The sequence below is a fragment of the Heloderma suspectum genome, chromosome 2 (assembly GCF_057233095.1).
Source record: "Heloderma suspectum isolate Gila_16-S chromosome 2, 16-S_ref, whole genome shotgun sequence".
Classification (NCBI taxonomy): domain Eukaryota; kingdom Metazoa; phylum Chordata; class Lepidosauria; order Squamata; family Helodermatidae; genus Heloderma; species Heloderma suspectum.
The window spans coordinates 288,817,165-288,837,815 of record NC_139459.1 but is presented as its reverse complement, the minus strand read 5'-3'; the positions used below and the strand labels follow the sequence as shown (position 1 = coordinate 288,837,815).

The 20,651-nt window shown below is 42.9% G+C and overlaps 1 protein-coding gene across 17 annotated transcripts in view; it reads left to right on the top strand.

The window, feature by feature from the left end:
• The window catches only part of PFKFB4 (6-phosphofructo-2-kinase/fructose-2,6-biphosphatase 4), a 105,496-nt gene that overhangs the window by 66,178 nt on the left and 18,667 nt on the right, over positions 1-20,651 (top strand). For 13 of the 17 annotated variants that reach the window (XM_084839810.1, XM_084839812.1, XM_084839803.1 and 10 more), the window contains 9 exons: positions 3,742-3,858; positions 4,701-4,797; positions 7,573-7,639; positions 12,315-12,389; positions 13,718-13,774; positions 14,590-14,711; positions 17,618-17,825; positions 18,458-18,604; positions 20,086-20,190. In XM_084839810.1, coding sequence (XP_084695936.1) covers positions 3,742-3,858; positions 4,701-4,797; positions 7,573-7,639; positions 12,315-12,389; positions 13,718-13,774; positions 14,590-14,711; positions 17,618-17,825; positions 18,458-18,604; positions 20,086-20,190 — 995 coding nt within the window. Of the gene's footprint in view, positions 1-1,031; positions 1,093-3,741; positions 3,859-4,700; positions 4,798-7,572; positions 7,640-12,314; positions 12,390-13,717; positions 13,775-14,589; positions 14,712-17,617; positions 17,826-18,457; positions 18,605-20,085; positions 20,191-20,651 lie in introns of all 17 variants that reach the window. The other 4 variants (XM_084839815.1, XM_084839820.1, XM_084839817.1 and 1 more) reach the window with 1 other exon arrangement.

Sequence of the window (20,651 nt, the reverse complement as noted above, 5' to 3'; positions counted from 1 at the left end):
CCCAATTTTTCCATTTTTCCCTCAGGCGTTCACATTTCTAACCATGCCTACCCTTGACACCACCCCTAATTATGTTGCATACATATGTTAGCCACCCCGTTCACCGCCAGTGACAGCTTCTTCTAACAAAAAGGTTGATCTACCACAGAAGTAGTGGCAGAGGGAAGGGAGTGTTTTAAACTGTCTTCCACCTTCTTTTATGCTGCTTTCCCCTTGATTCCCCTGGTCTACAGGCCATTCCAGGGGATTGTGAGGATCAAATGCAGTGAATCAGCACAAGAGAGTCTCCAAATGTTCTCTGAGAGGTTATACACTAATTGTAGTTTGACATACTGAAAGTTATATTCAAAGTATGCTCACAGGATATATAAATTAGCTTCAGTTCTTCAGTTCACAGATATTTCTGGTGGGATATGCAGTGCTGACACTTTTTTTGTTTTACACAACTGATTAATCCTTTGAGTAACACAACTGTTGGAAATAAAAGTGAGTTAACAAGCTGTTGGTGAATAGCTTATTGTACAAATAAACTCTATGTTAGGGGGTCACCATGTGCAAGTTACAGCTAGCTTTGTTTTTGCTTTCATTGCGATACGTGAAATGTACTTGAATTGGTATTCCGTAATTAAGTGAAACTTTCTGGAATAATGTCAAGGCCTAGATTAATCAGATTTAATTTATAATCTCATGGGGCTGTTCATAAACTTCTGAACAAGTAGCAGAAGATTTCTTTGTCAGTTATGAATTGTTTTTCAGGCAGCAGAGGAACAATGGCACTCCTGGCAACTTTGCAAGAGGTCCTGGGGTTCCGTTGTAGGATTGCCTGATGCTTCATTGGCACTTCTAAAACATTCTGCCTTTGGGCTTTCTTGTACAATCAGGCTGGCCTTGAAGATACTGTACCATAGAGGCAAAGTGTCAGGAGCACCCTAGCTGCCTCTTGCAGTCCCCACCAATAGCCAACTCAGGACACAGATGATGAGGAATTCTTTCCGAGACTTTATTCCTTTATTACTTTATGACTCTTTCAGATACTAGCGACAAAGCAAGGAACAGCACTGGGGAAAGATAGCAGAGTAGCCTAAGCTCCAGGTAAGGCAGTTGGTCCCCGTTTGAAGGAGAACCACGGGAAGACCCTGAACTTATGGGCTAGGGAGAGATCCTCCCTCTTTCCTTTGGGTCCTCGGGACGTGACCGTTGTTTGCACGCCAGACGAGCGCCACACCTCCTTTCTGCGCCCTCCATCTGTCGTCGCTCCCTGCGTCTGCGCCGAGCGTCCAGCAAGCCCCCCTCCAGTGCTCTCTCACTGCCAGGGTCACTATCTATCCCAGGAATGCTGGCAGGAGGAATCTCTGCCAGCTGCTGTGCTTGTGAGAGATGAGCGCGCTCCTCTCCCACGGATTGCTGTTCCTCCTCAGAATCAGAACTGCTCTGGGGCTCTATGGGCTCAGTTTCCACCCTGACACAAAGGATACAATTCTGTGCATATTTAGACAGAGGAAATTCCTGCCAACATGTGTAGGATTGTGTTGTAAGAGACTGAGCTTGTAAAATCACTTGTCTCCCACTAGGAGGCCTCAGTAAGCCATTGACTGGATTCAGATGATTGCAGGGGCAAAAGAACCCATCATGGGTTCTTTCCCCTGCCCCTATGCATACTAGTCGCGCGACCACAACTTACCTAATTACCTGCAATGCAACGCAGGTTGCCGTGTCATCTGAACCCAGTGTGTGGCACAGGAGGATTGCCTTCTTACCCACCCTAAAACCCAGGATTTACAGTAGGGGTTATGGGGTGGGTGAGAAGCCGTTTCATGCTGTGCTGTGCACTGGGTTCAGATGATATGGCAACCTGTGCTGCATCATGAGTAATTATGCAAATTGCGGTCATGAAATCGACAATGCGGGGGCGGGGAAAGAACCCATGATAGGTTTGTTTGTGCTGCAGTCGTCTGAATGCGGCCACTGTCTTTTGGCCTCAGCCACTGCAATACTTATTTTTTCCTCTCTTTCACATTTTTACACTGGACAAATATAGGGATGATCCTCATCCACCTTACAGGGCTATTATAAGCACTACTGAGGTACTGGCCTGGTTTGCACATAATGCTAACCCACAATATTGGTTGTAGAATTCTGGGGTGTTGTGTTGTATGAACCCAGCCATGCTAACATGGTTTGTTAACCATGAACAACCCCAAAAGAAAACCCATGGTTTGTTGTTGAGTTATGAACTCTAGGTTGTTTAAACCACGGATTGCCGCTACATGCACACCCAGAACTATGGGTTGTTCATGGATTGTTTCACCAAACTGTAGAGGTGGCGTGCAAGAGTGATAAAAAAACCTGCTCTACATGCTAGTACAAGCTAGTACTAGAGTGCTGCAAAGCATTTGGGATACCAGGGGCAGGAGGTGAAGGAGAAGGGAAACAACCCAGGGATTGAGAAAACTAACCATGGTTTGTTCAGTCATCTGCCAGAAAACCCTGGGTAGGGCAACAAACCATGGGTTAAGTAAACCATGGGTTAGTAATGGGGCTGTTCACACACTAACCCACACTCAGTGGTTGTGCATGGGTTGTTTTGAACTGTGAGTTGTTTGTTGAACTGTGGGTTATGGTGTTTTCTGAACACAGCCAGGGTGGCTTGTTAACTATTCAGAGTGGCTTATTTTTCTCAACAAGCCACCTTAAGAACCCGTGATTGTTGTTGGGTTGTTCAGGGTGGTTAACAAAACATACTTCATGGTTAACAAGCCACCCTAGCTTGTGTTCAGAGAACACGATAACCCACCCTGTGGAAAACATGTTGCGTTCAGACAACACACTAATCCACAGTTCAGTAAACAACCCATGGTTCTAAACAACCCACACTCAACCTCTTAGTGTGGGTTAGCATGTTGTGTGAACAGCTCCATTATGTGTGAACCAGGCCATTGTCTTGGCCTCAGCTGTTGCTCAGTCTGCAGTGCTTGCTTTTTTCTTTTATATTTTTACACTGCTTTTTGGCCAGTGGACAAATATAGGGAAGATACTCATCCAGCTCAAAGGGCTATTGTAAGAATTACTAAGGTAATGTATGTGGAGCACTTTGAACACTAGAAATGTATTACATAGACACATAGGATGATGATTACTATCCCAACTGTACTGTTTTGCTTTCTCTGTGGTTGTTCAAAAGGATATATGTTTTTCCCAGTGGAAGAGAGAGAGATTAATAAGAATAGAATAATGTCTTGCTGTATTAGATAAGTGTCATCACCTGTATTTCCTAAAAGGCTGGACAGAAAGTATAGTGTATTTATGGTTTTAGGGCAGTTGGTGCTATTAGATAAACTTTTGGAAAGAATCACATTCCAAATCTATAACAGTTTGAAAAACTGAAAAGTTTGACTCAAAGGGAAACTCTGTGTTCTTTAGGGATGTGTTAAGACAAGTGAGTTTCTGAAGGCTGACTTCAGAATAATCGTATAGAACTTAGAGCAAGGCTTAGGAATGTAATAGATTTATAACTCCCCCACCTATAATGTTAATGGGAACTTCTGGTAAAAATAAAATGTTGCTTCAAACAGTTGGGAAAATATCAAAAGTAGTGCCAACAAAAAAACACAGTGGGAATAACAGTATGTTCGTGTCCTGTTTGCAAAAATACAGCTGTTTCCTCAGTGGACTCTGAACTTGAACTTGAACTTTTGTTTGGCTTGAACACTAAGGCGTTTTGTTTCATTTCGTTTTTTGCAGTATGTATGACCAACTGCCCTACACTGATAGTTATGGTCGGCCTCCCAGCCAGAGGGAAAACCTACATCTCAAAGAAATTGACACGCTACTTAAACTGGATTGGAGTGCCTACAAAAGGTGTCTGCTTTTTCCTTCGCATAAACAGATTAAGAGAAGTGGGGTGTTTAAAATTATTAATTAATATTATTATTGATTATTTATATTGTGCCATCACAGAGTACCGTGCATGGTTCCCTGCCCTTAGGAACTTACAATCTAAAATTTGACAAACAGGAAAAGAACAGAGGAAGGAGAGCAAGGGGGAGCTAGGGCTAAATGGGGAAGGAAATAGGATCATGCATGTACTTAGATTTAGTTAGAAGCTAAGCTGCAGTAGGGAATTGGAACTGCAGAAAACCTCAGGCTCGCATGCTCTCCCCTCCCCCCCGCATGACTGTGAGGAGGAGACTGGAAGTGTTTGTTTCCATTTTTGGTTAACTGCTGCTTGTTTTGTCCCAAACTCACAAACTGCAGTTAATCTGAACTATGGTTTGTTTAAACCAAGCCAACTTCAGACCATGGGTTTGCATTATCTAGTTGTAATCCTTACAGCAATCCTGCAAGTCAGTATTAGTATCCTCCATATTGCAGATGTGGGGACTGAGGCTGAGAAAGAGTGACTTGCCTAAGGCCACCTGGGATAGCATCCAGCGCAACACTACCGCTAACACAAATTACATTGAGCTACTGTAGGTGGCCCCTAAGGCAGCACCAATGGTGCTTGCTGCTGCCCCCATTAAGTTCATGGCAGAGGTGATACTCAAACCAGCGACTTCTACTAGCTCAGTCTCTTAGTCACTGTGCTACACCTCAGTGGAAGAGATGAGATTGCATCTGAAAATTATAGGAAAAAGCAGATGATGTTAAGGCCAAATGGTGATTGAACTCAACTTGATTAACTTCCTTGATTTTCCACACAGAATTTAACGTTGGTCAATATCGGCGAGATTTGGTAAAAACATACAAGTCCTTTGAGTTCTTCCTGCCAGACAATGAAGAAGGCCTGAAAATCCGAAAGTAAGTTTGCGCCTTGTTCCTTTTGTTTCACAGTGTTGATTTGATCTGAAAGAGAGTTCCATGTCCTCTGGACTAGAGGTTACTGTTACCAGCTAGCTATCATTTCGATCAAAGAAAGGGAAAGTCAGATGACTGATTCAAAAGGAAATACTAGTCCTGAGAGCTATATTCCTATGACCTCTGATGCAGAAGAAATAATACAGATTATAATCTTAGGTATTTATGTCTTGCCGTTCCAACAAAAATGGCACTCAAGACAGCAAACTAATAAATTACAGATTAAAAGCAAAATCTTAATTAAAACATAACAAAAATAGATTCATCACAGCACAATTAAAAATACAACGATAAAAGAAATATCTAGTTCATAGTCTCCCTTGGCAGAGGATTGGGAGTGGCCATCAAGAAGGTCCCCTTCAGCCCTTTCTCAAAGATCTTAAAACCTGGGCAGGCTCATACAGGAGAACGTGGTTTTTCAGGTAGGTCAGAACCAGTATTTGAATTTGTTCCCAAATACAGACCAGTAGCCATGTAGGAGTTGGAACAAGGGAGTGGCGTGCTCCCCGTAACCAGCTCCAGTCAAGAGTCTGGCCACAGTATTCTGAACCAGCTGCAGTTCCCGAACACTTTACAAAGGCAGCCCCACATAGAGCCTTTTAGAGTAGTCTAAAAGTGATATAGCTATGGAATGCATGACTCTGGCCAGATCAGACATTGCTAGGAACAGGCTCAGTTGGTGCAGTAGCCTCAGGCATTCAAACTCACTTGTGGCTGCTGCTGAAAGCTGGGCATCCAGGTTTAGGGCTGAATCCAGGAGTACACCTGACATACAAACCTAAGTTTTCAAGGGGAATGTAAACCCATCTAGTACAGGTTGAATCCCTGTTCCTTGATCTGCCTTTTGACTAACCAGGGGCACCTTTGTCTTGTCTGGATTAAGCTTCAATTTGTATACCCTCATCCAGTCCATTATCGAAATCAGGCATTGATTTAGAACTAGAACCATTTCCTTGGATTTCTATGGAAAGGAGAGAGTTGGGTGTCATCAGCATACTGTTGGCACTGTACCTCTGGGCACCGTACCTCTCCCAGCATTTCATGTACATATATATGAATAGGGTGGGGAGATAAGATGGAATCTGGGATGACATGATGGAACCCTGAGGGATATCGCATGGTGTTGAATGTCTGAAATCGCCCCTCCAAGAAGGACTCAAGCCATTTTAGAACAGTGCTTCCAAGTCCCCTCTCAAACAGATGCCTCAAAAAGATACTATGGTAGATGGTATTGAAAGCCGCCAAGAAGTCCAGTAGAATCAACAGGAACACACTCCCCCTGTCTGGTTGTCTGCATAGATCATCCATCAAGGCGACCAAATCAAATTGTGACCAGATTGAAATAGTTCTAGTAATGCGTCTTGTCCAGAAACTCCTGGAGCTGAGACACCACAGTACATTCTAGCTCCTTGTTCAAGAATGGAATATTGAAGAAATTTTCCAGTACATTAGTTTTTTTTTTAGCACAGTTCTTACCAGCACTTCCTTTAGGCAAGATGGAATTACACTTTGCCTTAAAGAGGCTTTCACTACTATCTTATCTACTTAGCTACCCCCCCACCTTCATAAGCCTGGAAGGGCAAGGGCAAGCACACACATGGTGGGCCTCACTCTCTAAGGATCCTGTCTACATCTTCAGGCTGTACAAATGGAAATACACCCATTATAGCTGGACAAGCAGAGGCCAAAGCTACATCCATTGAACCTGTATTAAGGCATCCAAGTTGGCATAGATAAGCTGATTTTATCTGCAAAGTGTTGCACAAATTGGACATGGTGGTCTATTGAGCGGTTCACATTTTCTTCTCGTTGGCCAGAACGTAATAGGCCTCTGACCACCCAAAAAGGCTCCATTGGGAACCTTTGTGCAGACACAGTGGTGGCAGGGAAGAACAATTTCTTTGTCACCATCACCGCCATGGAATAGGCTCTGAAATGAGCTCAGGCCTACGTTGGGTTGGATTCAACTCCGGGTTTTCTGCCAGCATCGCTCTAGTAGCCGTCCTACTTACTCATTACCCCCTGCTTTCTGGAAAACCAGGAAGCTCATTTGGCTTTACCCAGCAGGAGAGGATGCTTAGGAGCAATCGGGTGAACCACCCAGGCCACTTCCCCATTCAAGAGGTCAACCAGGGCTTTGACAGAATTGCCTGCCGAGGAGAGAAGAAAATCCCCAGGAGCTGTCAGAAAACTGTTCGGACCAATCAGTGTCCTGGGGCAGACCGTTTTAAATCAATTCCCCACCCCTGCAGAGGCTCCAAGTCCCAGTAAGTGTACACCCCACCAGGAGTTCTATGACAGTGGAACTGTAGAAAGTTCGTCCAGCCCCAAACCGCCATCCTCCCACCCAACACAGAAAATCGGATCCAGAAGTGTGACCTGCCAAGTGGGTGGGGCCAGACACCAATTGGGATAGACCCATGGTTGCCATGGAGGCCATGAAGTCCCGAGCCATTCAGCATGTATGTTGGAGTCTCCCAGCACAACGATAGCACTGGTATAAGTACTGCTATACCGGCTGTGAGATCTGGAGCAAGTCGCTTAACATGTTACTGCATTTGTAAATGGGACTCTTGGATGTCTTTGTAAAACGGATTGCTTCTTGAACTTTATGTTGTGCTTTCAAGCATGCCTGGAACAAAGTAAGTGTCATGTGCATACTTAATGATGCACTGTTTTCAGGAGTATAATTGTTACGTTGTTTCTCCTCTTTTTAAGACAATGTGCCTTAGCGGCACTGAATGATGTTCGGCGATATCTTTGTGAAGAACATGGGCATGTAGCAGTAAGTGTTCTTTCCCCCATTGCTAAAGAAATAAGTAATAAACCATTCACTGGGTGCACAGCTGCCTTCTGAATAAATACTAGTTGGTTGGAGACATGTCCCCTGTGGAATCTGGGATCTAAACCCTGATTTGATAGTAGACTCTCTTCACTTGCTTTTTAGCGATGTTAATTACAAAATGATGTCACAACACAGGCGATGGTGGATGAAAAAAATCTGCCAGTATCAGTGGGTGACTTCCTGGATCCAGTTTACTCTGTGACCATAGTTATGCCATATTGTGTCTTTTAAGTTTGTAAGAAATTTTCCTTTCAGCAGTTATTTATATCTGCTCCCTAAATGCAGAAGTAAGCATTTTGTTTTGTAAGCTACCTTCAGAGGGTGAATACCCTAAAAAGTGGTATCAAACTCTGTAATATAAAAATAAAATAAAGGTGCAATACTGTTCAAACCAGTGAGAGTTTGCTACTGATTTAACACCAGATGTGAATTAGAACAGAGGAAAAGGGGAAAAAATCAAATGTTTGGGAAGACCAAACCCCCCTTCTTATAAATTCTGCTTTTGGAGGTATCTCTCTTATTTGAAACATCTTGCTTAGTAGCTAACACTGTACATTTTCAAGAGAATTTGAAATTTTTACATTTTTCTTTTCATAACCTTTCTTTAGAATTTCAGTGAGACAAGCGTACAGTTGTGATGAGATAGATGTCATGTGATTTCCTTAGGAACAGAGGGAAATGATGACTGCTAAGCACATAGATATGTTAGCCAAACAGCCTTGTTCATGTCGCTGGTCTTTATGTTGATAACATTTTGTAGAGTTTGCTACTTGCTGTTTTTGAACTTTTAATCTTTAAAGTCATCCCTCTGTTTTCTCACTCGTAAGAGTTTTACTGGCTGGGTTTTGTAGGGAGAGCTGTTCTACTTCTCCTTTGTGGTTTTACACAAGGGCAACAAGGATGGACACATACATTGAAATGTGTGGGAAGGGCATGACATACCGAGAAGGCTGAGCAATGCCCCACATATTTTGTTCTTACCCTTGTTTGTGTTCAGAAATGACTAATTCAGGTTCACCTACATCACAGCATTTTCAAAAATTTAGTTCCAGTCCTCTCATGTTACGAATCAAAACCTTAATCAAGAACGTCTTCAGTGGGTTTGACTCTAGTCCAAAATCTGTCCACGAGAAGGATGCTGGTTAGATAATGTTTGTGAAACACTGAGCATAATTTGTTCAGTACTGCCACCAGAAACTTAATGATAATATTCAGTCATTCTCTTTGTTGAAAAAATGAATTCTCCCTGCAATGATGATTTTTCTATCTGTTCTTATACTGGGATTTAAAAATAATTAAAAAGAGAAGAGAACACACATAATGAAGTTTTTGAAGCAATACATTTGTTGTTCAGTTTGATCTTCTTGTTTACTTTAAGACTGGGAACTTCCTGAGCCTAAACTAACCAAGAAGATCAAAATGAACAACAAATGTATTGCTTCAAAAACTTCATTATGTGACTCTCTTCTCTTTTTCCATTTTACCATAAATGCAAGACTTAAAAACAGAAGAACAAAAATTCACCCAAATTATGAGCACGTGTATTTTTGTTACTCTGTTTTTAAGTCTTGCATTTATTCTTCCGTTTTAAGAAGCAAGTCTCTGAATTTGTCATTTGAACTGAATATCTAATTTTAAGTTGTCTATGAAACATCAGGCTAGTGGTTTGCAGAGAGATCAGGACAGTGTAGAAGACGTTTGTTTCTGTTTTTTATGTTTGGCACAGCAACATAGTAGGCCAGTGTGCTATGTCAATTGTACTAAGATTCCTATGATCCTTTTCCAGGACCAGTGTAGTAATGCATGTTCATACTGATTGGGCCAGTTCATACGTAATGACAGCCTGTGGGTCGTATACAAGCAGGAGAAAGTGAGCCTGCTGCCTGCAACGTGCCAGCTGCTTCTGCTTTTAATCAAGCTATGATCAGCCCTTTCGTTGATTATTGAACGTGACGTGTGAACCTGGAGTGCTCATTTGTTTGGTGGCTAAACAACCCAGGGCTTAACCCATGATTTGTTGTTGGCTTACCTGCTGGGTTGCTTAGCCCCTGAACAACCCTGCTTTCTGGATTCGCACATCACACTCAACAACCTACAAATGGGCCAATCATAGGTGTTGAGTAAAATTGACTGATTGATTGATTGCGCCTGCATACCACTTAATATAATAAAATCTCTAAGCGGTTCACATATAAATATTAAAACTCAGATTTAAATATATATTAAAAACAATTTCATCTACAATAACAATACAAAGCAATACAAAAAACAGTACGATGGAGCAGCATGTTAACTGCAATTAATTACAATTCAGAGAAAGCCTGGGTGAACAAGTGCATTTTCAGGAGGTGTTTGACGCATGCCACATTTTCTGCCGCCTGAACTTCGTGGAGGAGGGTTTTCCAGAGAGTGGGCAGTGCCGCTGCGAAGACCCGCCTTCGAGATATTACATGGTGACATTCTGTTGGACATGCAAATCCACCACCGTAAAAGCAGAAGTGGCACATGCGCATGGGGCAGGCAGTGCGCCCGCTCTCTCCTGTTTGTCCCCAACAGCTTGTGGGTTGTTTAACCTATGGGCTGTCATTACATGCAAATCAGATCAGTAACCTCATCCTGTCCATTATTTTGTACATGGGAATGCTTTTAAAAGTTGGCTGCATGGAGCAAGGATAACACTCCCTGGTGTATGTACCTCTATGCCATACAAGACCAGGAACACGCACTTGCTGTGTGCACATGTTACAACAGTATAGGTACCTGTAAAATATTTGTCCAAAAGCATAATGTGTGACAAGCTCCTCCAACTGATTGCTGCTGCTTCTATTATTATTATTATTATTATTATTATTATTATTATTATTATTCAACATTTGTATACCACTCCATATCTAAACAGATTCTGGAGCAGTGAACAACAAGAGATAAAATGAACACAAGATACAAGAATGAAACCTGATATTAAAAATATTCTTTAAAAAACAGAGTGCTAATAGAACTGAGGCTGGTTAACCAAGGAAGGCTTCCTGGAAAAGAGCTGTTTTCAGGACGCACTGAAAACAACCTAGTGTTGGTGCCTGCCTGACCTCCAGAGGCAAGGGAGTTCCATAGGAAGGGAGCCACTACACTGAAGGCTCTTCTCTGGGTGGACTCCAGTTGGTCCATGGCTCCATGTAGAGGAGCATGCCCTCTGATGACCTCAGTGACCAGGCAGGCTGGTAAGGGAGAAGGCGCTCTCTCAGGTATCCTGGTCCCAAGTTGTTTAGGGCTTCGTACACTAGTACTAGAACCTTGAACCTGGCCTGGTGGTGGATAGGCAGCCAGTGCAGTTCCCTCGGTAAAGGAGTTGCACGCTGAAAAGGGGCAGCTACTGATAGAAGCCGAGCTGCTGCATGCTGCACTAATTCCAGCTTTTGGAACAGCCTCAAGGGCAGCCCTCATACAGCGCATTGAAGTAATCCAGTCTTGAAGTTACTAGTGCCTGTACCCCTGTGGCCAAGCTACCCCTGTCCAGGAGAGGCTGCAGCAGGTGAACCGGCTGAAGCTGGTAAAAGGCCCTCCGTGCCGCCATGGCCACTTGGGCCTCCAGCAACAGTGATCTAGAGTACCCTCAGACTATGAATCCGATCTTTCAGAACCTGATACATGAAATATACTCCTTCAGGGGTGTAGCTTCCAAGCTTCCTTCCCTTCCTGATGTTTGTTTGTTTGTTTATTTAAAACGTTAAAAATGGTTTTTAAGCTGGAGTCTGGCATGCTGCAAAGCACTGGCCTCCAGTACCACCTTTGTTTCCAAGAATCCCTCTGGGTCCTACATAGCCCCAGAAGCATTCTTAGAAAGTGAAAATGGCACATGGCTTCAGCAGAGCATTTCATTTTGATGGCATACCCAGCCATCCAAGACGGTAAGCTGCTGGTGGTGGTGGGTGCCCAGGGGCTAGAGAGGTGGTGGAGAGTGTGTGTGTGTGTGTGTGTGGGGGGGGGGGTTACCAGTGACATGTCTTTTATCTGTCTTTCGGGGGTGGGGTTGTGTAACCTGGTTTGATTGTTTTGGTGTGGTGTGTGTGTTTTGCCTGGTTTTGTGTGCGTGTGGAGTGTGTGTTTGTGTCTTGCCTGGTGGTGTTTTTTTTATTGTGGGTGAGTATTTTGCCTGTTTGTGTGTATTTCTCTGAGCATCACCAGTTTGCATTCTGTGAAATTGGTATTTTATTGTATGGGTATTTGCTTTGTGAGTGCATAGATGTGGCTTTATATTTGGGGCTCACTCAGTTTCTTGGCCAAGTTACTTATCCCTGAGCCTCATCAGTTTGCCTTCTGTGAAATGGGTTATGGAGCAAAAAACAGTGGGTTGAAAAGAGTAGTTTTATATTTTGCCTTTTATGTAGGTTCCTGGGCAAATTACTTTCTGGGAAATGGGTGTTTTGTGACTGACCATGCCTACCCCATCAGCCATTTGGTGAATGGGCAACCTCCCTCCATGGCAACCATTTTGTGAGAGTCCCCCCATATTCTCTCAGAATTCCAAAAGTACACACCAGCCCAAAAAGGTTGGAGCTCCTGTTGTAGCTACATTTTTCCTCTAATAGAGTGTTGCTTCCTTTATTTTCACCTCTAGGTTTTTGATGCCACAAACACTACAAGGGAACGTAGAGAAACCATCTATACGTTTGGTGAGGAAAATGGGTATAAGGTGAGTTAAGAGAAAAGATGCCCGAATAGCACATTAGTGGGATGTGCTGATCTTTTGTCCCCAATATGTGAGTGAGATGGCATTAACCTTAACTTCATGTGATATTTATCAGTAGTTATCTTGTGGAAAAAGTATCTTCTCCATTAAACCGTGCTGATTACATCTCATACTGTGAAGTTAATCAGCAGCCCTGTTTGCTGATGTGGCCCAAAGTAACCATTAGCCATAACTCTTGCTGTCATTGGAGATGAGATAAGATTTTGTTTTGGCTGTAACTGTTTGCTTCTAGGATCTCTGACAGTAGGTGTTCACAAACCACCCTTTTAGGTTTCACGTGATCTATGGGTTGTTACAAGCAGGTAAATATTTTGGTAGAGCGTGTACATCAGTGAATATTTAAGACTATTCCAGTACAACATTCATCTGTGTAATAACCTCCACCCAAAAAGAGGCAACTATGGGACATTGCCAAAACATATGTTTAAATGAAGCATTAGCTGTATTGCCGCCAGCAATTAGCTGAATTAGACAATCCCTTATTAAAGAGACAGATGTCCAATAGACATGAAACAAATGTTTTTGCTGAATAAGACACAACCTATGATCTATAGATGTGACAGGTAAATGCCAAAGTGGTGATCCACTGATTAGGCATTTTGTGGTGGTGCCCACAACAGTTTCTCAAATTCCCAATGCGCCCACAAGTCCAAAAGGATTGGAGACACCTGATGTATGTTCAACCCTAAAAAGCATCTCTATTGGTTAACAGTTCTGTAATACAACCATTAACATACCTTATTAATACTTCATTTACCGATAGGGGTACTCAATTTATACCCACCTTCTTTTCCAGTGTTTGTGTCTGTGTTGCTGCTTCAGCACAGCAATCTTCACTGAACGAGAAGCTGTTTGGTGTGGCAGCATCCTCTACTTCTACTTGTCTGCTGCCACTGTAGAGAATAGCTGCTCATTTTGAACACGAGTCATGTCAAACTGCAGGGAGGCTCCCGTCCCCCCGCCATGCCATGGACACCAAGCCAAGATGCCATCTGGCTCCCATGGGATGACTTGCCTTCTTTATTTGCAACTGTTTCATTAACGCTGTGCTCTCTGGAAGAGCCTCAGATTAGCTGGGAAATACATACTAGTTTGATCTCTGAAGGGGATATTCAAGACCTGAAAGAATGAATGTTTGAAGGTAAAACATGTCTCGTAACAATAAATATGCAGCAAGCTAGACAAGGGTGTGTGTGCAATATTGGTCACTAGACCTGTTCTAATCTTTCTCCTTTTTTCTTCCATAAATGTCATTCCTGTTTGGCCCAAAGACATTTTTTGTGGAGTCAGTTTGTGTTGATCCAGAGGTCATTGCTGCAAATATTGTGGTGAGTAGGAGCTTCCATTTTAAAAAGAGAGAAGAAAAAGTCTGTGCTGTCAGAGGACTTTCCCAAGACCAGCCATGTGGTGCAGTAGTTTCCCTTTCCCATCCCCCAGTCTTATCTAATACGCTTTTTTTGGTGATGGTGGGGAGACTTCAGGAATGCCCATGACCCGTTTTGGATGCAATTTATTGCTGATATTTGCAAATGAAGGACCACAGTCCCCATTGCACCCTGGCAGCAACTCTCCGGGGGTCTCAGATGGAAATCTTTCCCAGCCCTTCCTGGAAATGCCAGGGATTGAACCTGGGACATTTGCATGCAGAGCATATGCGCTGCTGTCGAGCCTATGGTCCCTCTTCAAGAAAGGGGGGAACAAACTGATCATATACTTTTAAGAAAAGTGCAGGAAGATTATTTCTTGGTGGCCGAGGCACAAAAGTGAAAAGAAATAAAATATGACAAGAATGTTGGCATAAGCACAATGCATCCTATCAAGGGACAACAATATCCTATCAAGTGTACCAAAAAGCATGGTTCTCTGCGGACAACAATTTACCAGCCACATTATCATTCTTGTTGATACTTTATCTTTAAGATTTTAATTTTTTGAAGCATCGATTCCTCAATGATTTTTCTTTGTTGGGATCCATGAACAAAGAGTGCTGTCATCTCTTTTTCTGTGGAGGTGTCAATCTGATAAGTTTTTCCGTTCTTATACTAACAATTATACTCACCCGCTCAAGTCTTACATCTTATAGAGGAATATTAACATTCTTTGGGGAAAAGCATTCCTGTTTGTTTGTTTCTTCCTTAATTAGCAAGTGAAACTGGGCAGCCCTGATTATGTTGACTGTGGTAGTGATGAAGCTACAGAAGACTTCATGAAAAGAATTGAGTGTTACAAGAATACGTATGAGACACTAGACGAAAATCTAGACAAGTAAGTGCCCACATCAGTCCTGATGCTACTTATCTGTTTGCTTTCAGGATCTTAAATTCATCTATGATGCTGGGGCCCTGTTCTCACTTGAGTAACAGACTTCCATCTGCCTGAGACATATCGAATTCTCCTACATACAAAATAATTCCATGTACTTAGAAAGCTAAATATCAGGAGGAAAGGTTCTAGCATGTCAGGCCTTCTCCCTGACATGCTAGTTTTCCATGTGTAAGACTGTGTGTGTGTGGGGAGGGATTCTATCGCGACCCCCTACTTGCAGTCTTGAAATGGCACAGCCTGGACACAGATATGCTACCTCACTAGGTCCTTGTCATGGCAGTGTAACAGCAGCCTTGCAAATAAGTCCTTAATACTTACTAGGCTGCTTTTCCACATGTTCCTAAATGAGCCATTTTGTGGCACTTCAGCCAGAAAAGATGGGTGAAGAAAACAGCAACAACCCAGTTCTCTTCCAGTTTGCAAAAGCTTCCTAATCTACTTGTCTGTAGGCATCTCTTACCACAGGCAACCAGGCAGGTTGCTAGGAACAAGCATTTTTATTATCTGAGACCTGCGCTTTGGTAAAAACAATCTCCAGCTTTGATATTTACATGTATATGAATGAAATGTGAACTATATGATGTGGACTAGGATTAATATTTTGCCATATTAATTGCATGCTAAAATGGCATAAGTGAGAAGGGAAGCAAACCTGAAATCTAGAGCTACAGCAAACTAGACCCTAATGAATGGTTCAGCAAATGTGGCTTTTGAAGAATTTGGAGTGTCTGTTTTCAGAGATGATAAACTTCAGTTAATCATGATTTGCACATGCAGTTCCAGGGAACATTGGCCTTTGGTCGGGCGGTTCCCTTTAATGCTCACTTCACTCCTAGGAAGAGTGAAACTAGTGCCTGTAAAGTCAGAAGGAGACAGCCATGAGATGTCAGGTTTGACATGTGCTGTACAGAGCAGCAGCTCTCTGGTAGCATATAAATATGGATAGTTTGGAACTGTATCTCCATTAATTGAGGGCCTAGCTACACATTACATTACTATGCCCTGCCCAATATGTAACTGCTATGCCCTGCTCAGAGGCCAGGGTCCCCTAGAACTGGGGAGACATCAGGGGACTTCGAAAATTAATCCTAGCCATGTCCCCCCCAACCCCTGTCTCATCATTTCCATCAGGGCTGCAGCATATAAAGAGGGGAAATTAACCCTTCCCTCTCTAGCCATAGTCCCAATGAAAATTGGCCCCCCTGTGCTGCATTTAGTGATAGGAAAAAAAGTCCTCATTGGAGACATCTTAAAATACTTCTCTGTCCTCCATAACCTGCCTGTCCCCCAGACATCTGGATGTAACTAAGAGAATATCTCACTGCTCCTATGACATTCACAACTTTCCACTGCGCATAAGGCACTCCCAAAGCCTCTGCTGTCTGGATGGTCCTTTTCATCTGGCTTGTCCGTATTTTCAAGTCTTTGGTGTTCTTTGATGGTCAGCTCTCGCCCACTGAAATCAGTAAGACATGAAATAGCTTAAGAATTCAAGAACCTGCCTTATACCAGTTCAGACCATTGGTCCATTTAGCTCAGTATTGCCTTCAGTTAATGGCAGCACCACTCCAGGGTGTCAGACGTGGTGGGGGTCTTTCTTAGCCCTGCCTGGGGATGCTGGGGATTCTGCATGCAAATCATGGCTGCTCTGCCTCTGAGCTACGGCCCTCCCCACAAACCTGAGAGCTAGTTTGTGCCCTTATTCCTTAGGTCAGCCTAGATTGTTGTTTCACAGTTGCTACCAGAAAAAACAAAATAGGTAAGGCAGTGTGTTTTGTTACAATCAAAATAATATTCCCCATTTGGGGCATGTTTGCATGTGACAGTAGTAAACTGTGGGTTAATTAACCTGTGATTTGCTGGGTTGTGTGCTGTGTGTGAGCTGTTTCCTCTTTACAGAATTGACTTCCGATTGGCCTGATCATAGTTTTTTGCGGGATGTGCAAACCCAGACATTTCAGGTTGTTTGTAGGTCAAACAACCCAAAGTTAACCTAATTCCTGGGTTGTTCAGGAATTGCCACTGTGATGTGTGAACCTGGTCAGTCTGTTGCGATTGTTCTGAGTGTTCCTGGGCCCCAATTTCTGAATCTAAATAAGCTCTTCCATGTGTTGTAAAGAAAACTTTAGAGGCTAGCTCATTCCAAGTCTCACCTTATATACATTTTTACCGTCCAAACTAGACAATCCAAATACATTAAAAAAATATTTGGGTATGGTAAGAAAGGCTGAAGGTTAGGTGCTTATAGGAGTTGAAAAGGATGAAAAGTCTCTTCAGTTTAACCATATGATGTAAGGTGGGATTCTTCCATCCACCAGCTCCTCCCCACCCCAAGATCAACTTGGCAAGCCAAGACCTCATACTGCACCCCAGTAAGCTGAATATAAAACAGATGGCTTGAGCAAATGAGCAAGGCTGCATGTTACAGTTTAGAGCTGGGGGCAGGAATTTCTCCATGCTAATAGCAAATTCATTATCCCAAATGTGGGTCCTTATGTAGCAAAAACGGCACTACTCACTTACAAAAAGGAGGTTTCAGCAGAAGGTTTCTTGAAGAGTCTTGAAGAAGAAGAACGAAAAAGATTCAGCAAAACAAACTAGTGTAGACTGAGCATGCTCCGTAGGCATGGAATGGAGACTGATTGTTGGAAAAAAGAATCAGAACATAGTGGGGGTGGGGGAATGGAATACCCTGTTTCTCTCATACTCTAGAGAAACGTAAAACAACCCTTTCCCCCCAACAGTTTAGTTGGGGGAAACTCATTCCTGGCCCCCTATGGGCAATAAATGAAGCAAAAGAGAAATATTGTAATTCTTACAAGTAGTTTTCTCTCTTACCATTACAGGGATCTTTCTTACATTAAAATCATGGACGTTGGAAGGAGTTATCTTGTGAACCGAGTAATGGACCATATCCAGAGTCGAATTGTTTACTACCTCATGAATATCCACGTAACTCCTCGCTCCATCTACCTCTGTCGACATGGTGAAAGTGAACTAAATCTAAAGGGAAGAATAGGAGGAGACACTGGGTTGTCACGTAGAGGGAAAGAGGTACAGGCTGTCTGACTAATGAAACCATGTTTTTTCTTCCTTGTATTCAGCCACTGCATATCTAGATGTAATTGTTAAATTTAAGTTTAACATTTTAAGCTTGTACCTACCTTGCTTTTTGTTTGCTTTCTGAGGCTGAAGATCAAGGCAGAGGCTTGGATCCAATAAACACCAAGGATGTTTCCACTTGGAAAATGGGACTTTCTGGCTTCCCCCTTCCTGCGGCAGCCCGCTTCCTGTTCCCCCTGAAAAGTCACTTGTGAGGGCCAAGGGACCTCAGGAATGGTGTGAAATGTGACACAGGAGGCTGTGGTGAGAAGGGGGAACTGGTATAGATTGGGGACCCCCCCCCATTTCATGAGTGGAAGTGCCTTGTGCTCACACAATCGCTGCATTGCATCCAAGCCAGAGAATAGTCTCTCTTTAGCAAATCAAAATTGAATATAAGAATTCTCCTTTGTGTCTCTCGCATCAAATGCCAATAGTTGTTTGTTGAAGGCACACACTGAGCCTTTTTGAAAGACAGCATCATCTCATAGTTAGAGGCTTAGGGCCTATTGGCATCTAACTTGTGTGGAGTAGTTCAGCTGCGATTTCCTCATGTTTTTTTTTTTTTTTAATGTGCCTCGCAGTTTGCCAAGAGCTTGGCACACTTCATTAATGAGCAAAACATCAAAGATCTGAAAGTATGGACGAGCCAGATGAAAAGGACCATTCAGACTGCAGAGGCTTTGGGAGTGCCTTATGAGCAATGGAAAGTTTTGAATGAAATAGATGCGGTAAGGTACTCTCGTGGTTATGCCTAATGATTGTGTTTATTTACCATGGAAGGAGATGTATTTTAAGGGACAATAGTAGGGCTCGTGGAATAGGGATGGGCAAACTCACCCCTGCCTGCAACGCGCGCCACTCACTGCTCGCCAGAACCCCACCGACCACTGGAACCTGCTCGCTGTGTCCGGGGGCACCTTGTGAGCAGCATGCAGCGTCCCGTGCTCTGCTGAGCTGCCATTTTGTGCAGAATGGTGGCTTGGCCTTTTCTGTAAATAAATGCCAGCCGTAAAGAAGTCCATTTACGCAAAATTACAGCTGTAAATGGTTTAATTTACATTAAATGGTGATTGGCCAAGCCACCATTCTGGGCAAAACGGTGGTTCAGCAGAACAGTGGGGACTGCCGCGCTTGCCCAACTCAGCATGCGCCAAGTTGGGCAAGTGTGGGGGTCTGCAAAGTCCAGTCTGGGGGGCTGAGCTGGCGAGAGCTCACCAAGCTTGAGCCCCCAACTGGACACTCACGACATCCCTATCGTGGAGTTTTGGGGCCTATTAGATGGTGAGGCTGCAGGGCTTGTTTTTCAAACTTGTAAGGTTGTACGGCACCTAGCTACACACACACACAAACAAATTCTCTTGTGTAATGATGCAAAGGATCCTGTGTGTCACTCCTTGGATTGCACTGTGATTTACTGGCATGTTGTCGGTAAAATATTGCTGCCCAAAGTGACTGTTTGGATTACTTGCAAAGTTTGACCGGACCTGCTAGCTACGCACAACACCCTTGCAATACAACAGAATAGAACACCTATTTTTCTCTCTTCTTTCCATCTTTACTGAAAATTTACAACACAAGTATTCACACTCTGCAGACTTCCTCCCCCCACCCTTTTAATGTCAATGCATAGTAAATTGGGAGGTTTTTTCCTATGTTAAAACTGAGGATGTGGGCTAATAAATAGTTTCATTTTTTGAAAAGCCTGAAATAAGCGTTTATGTTGAAGTGAGAAAGACATGCCAGATTTAACTGAATTGATGAAGCCCTGTACCAAGATGAGATAAAGACCTCACGCACTTGTTGAACTAACACAGATCTGACCCTTACAGTTAGATGTAATTGTCAGTCCTAATAATTACGATGATAGTTTAGTGTGGTTCATCAGGATAGCAAAAATCTGATAGGTGGTGTTCGAACATAGGTTTTGTTGCAAACTCCAGTGTCCTTAAAACGACCTACTGCCAGTATTCTTAGTAATAATAATGCTTAGCATTTGTGTAGTGTTCAAGTCAGTTTACATACACTATGTCTCAGTGGTCCTTACAACACCCCAGTCAAGTAAGTCCATATTCTTTTCCCCATACAGCAGATGGGGGGCCTGAGGCTAAATTCATGGCAGTTATGAGATTTCAACTGGGAACCTTGGTGCACAGCGCAGCCTTCTTGCCATAAAACTACACCACTTCTCATGCTTTCTTTGTTTCCTTAGGGAGTCTGTGAAGAAATGACATACGAAGAAATTCAGGAAAATTATCCATTAGAATTTGCTTTGAGAGACCAGGACAAATACAGATACAGATACCCTAAGGGGGAGGTATGTTATGTGTTCGTTTTTTTATCGCAAGCTAAGGGTATAAAAATCCCCGTTTTCTAATGAGACGCTGGGTAGAACGGTAAAAGAAAATACTTTGAGGTAAAGTGAGTGTAATGCTTTTCCTTGTTAGTTATGTATATTGTAACTGAAACCATTGTATAGAAAAGTGTTAAGTCATAGCAGCAATGATGTTATGTTCATTTCCACACAGAAAAGGGTTCAAATTCTAAGCAAGACTAAAAGACCTTTTAGTGTGCAATCCTATTGTATGTTTAGATAGAAATAAGACCTACAGTTCCCATCATTCCCCAGCCAATCATACTGGCTGCGGAATGCTGGGAGTTGTAGGACTTCTTTCTGTCTAAACATGCATAGGTTTGTGCCTTTAGCCACTTATGAAGGTGTGAAAAAAAGCAATCTGTAGATGGAAGTAGCCCCTTTCAGAGGTCATTTCTCCACAC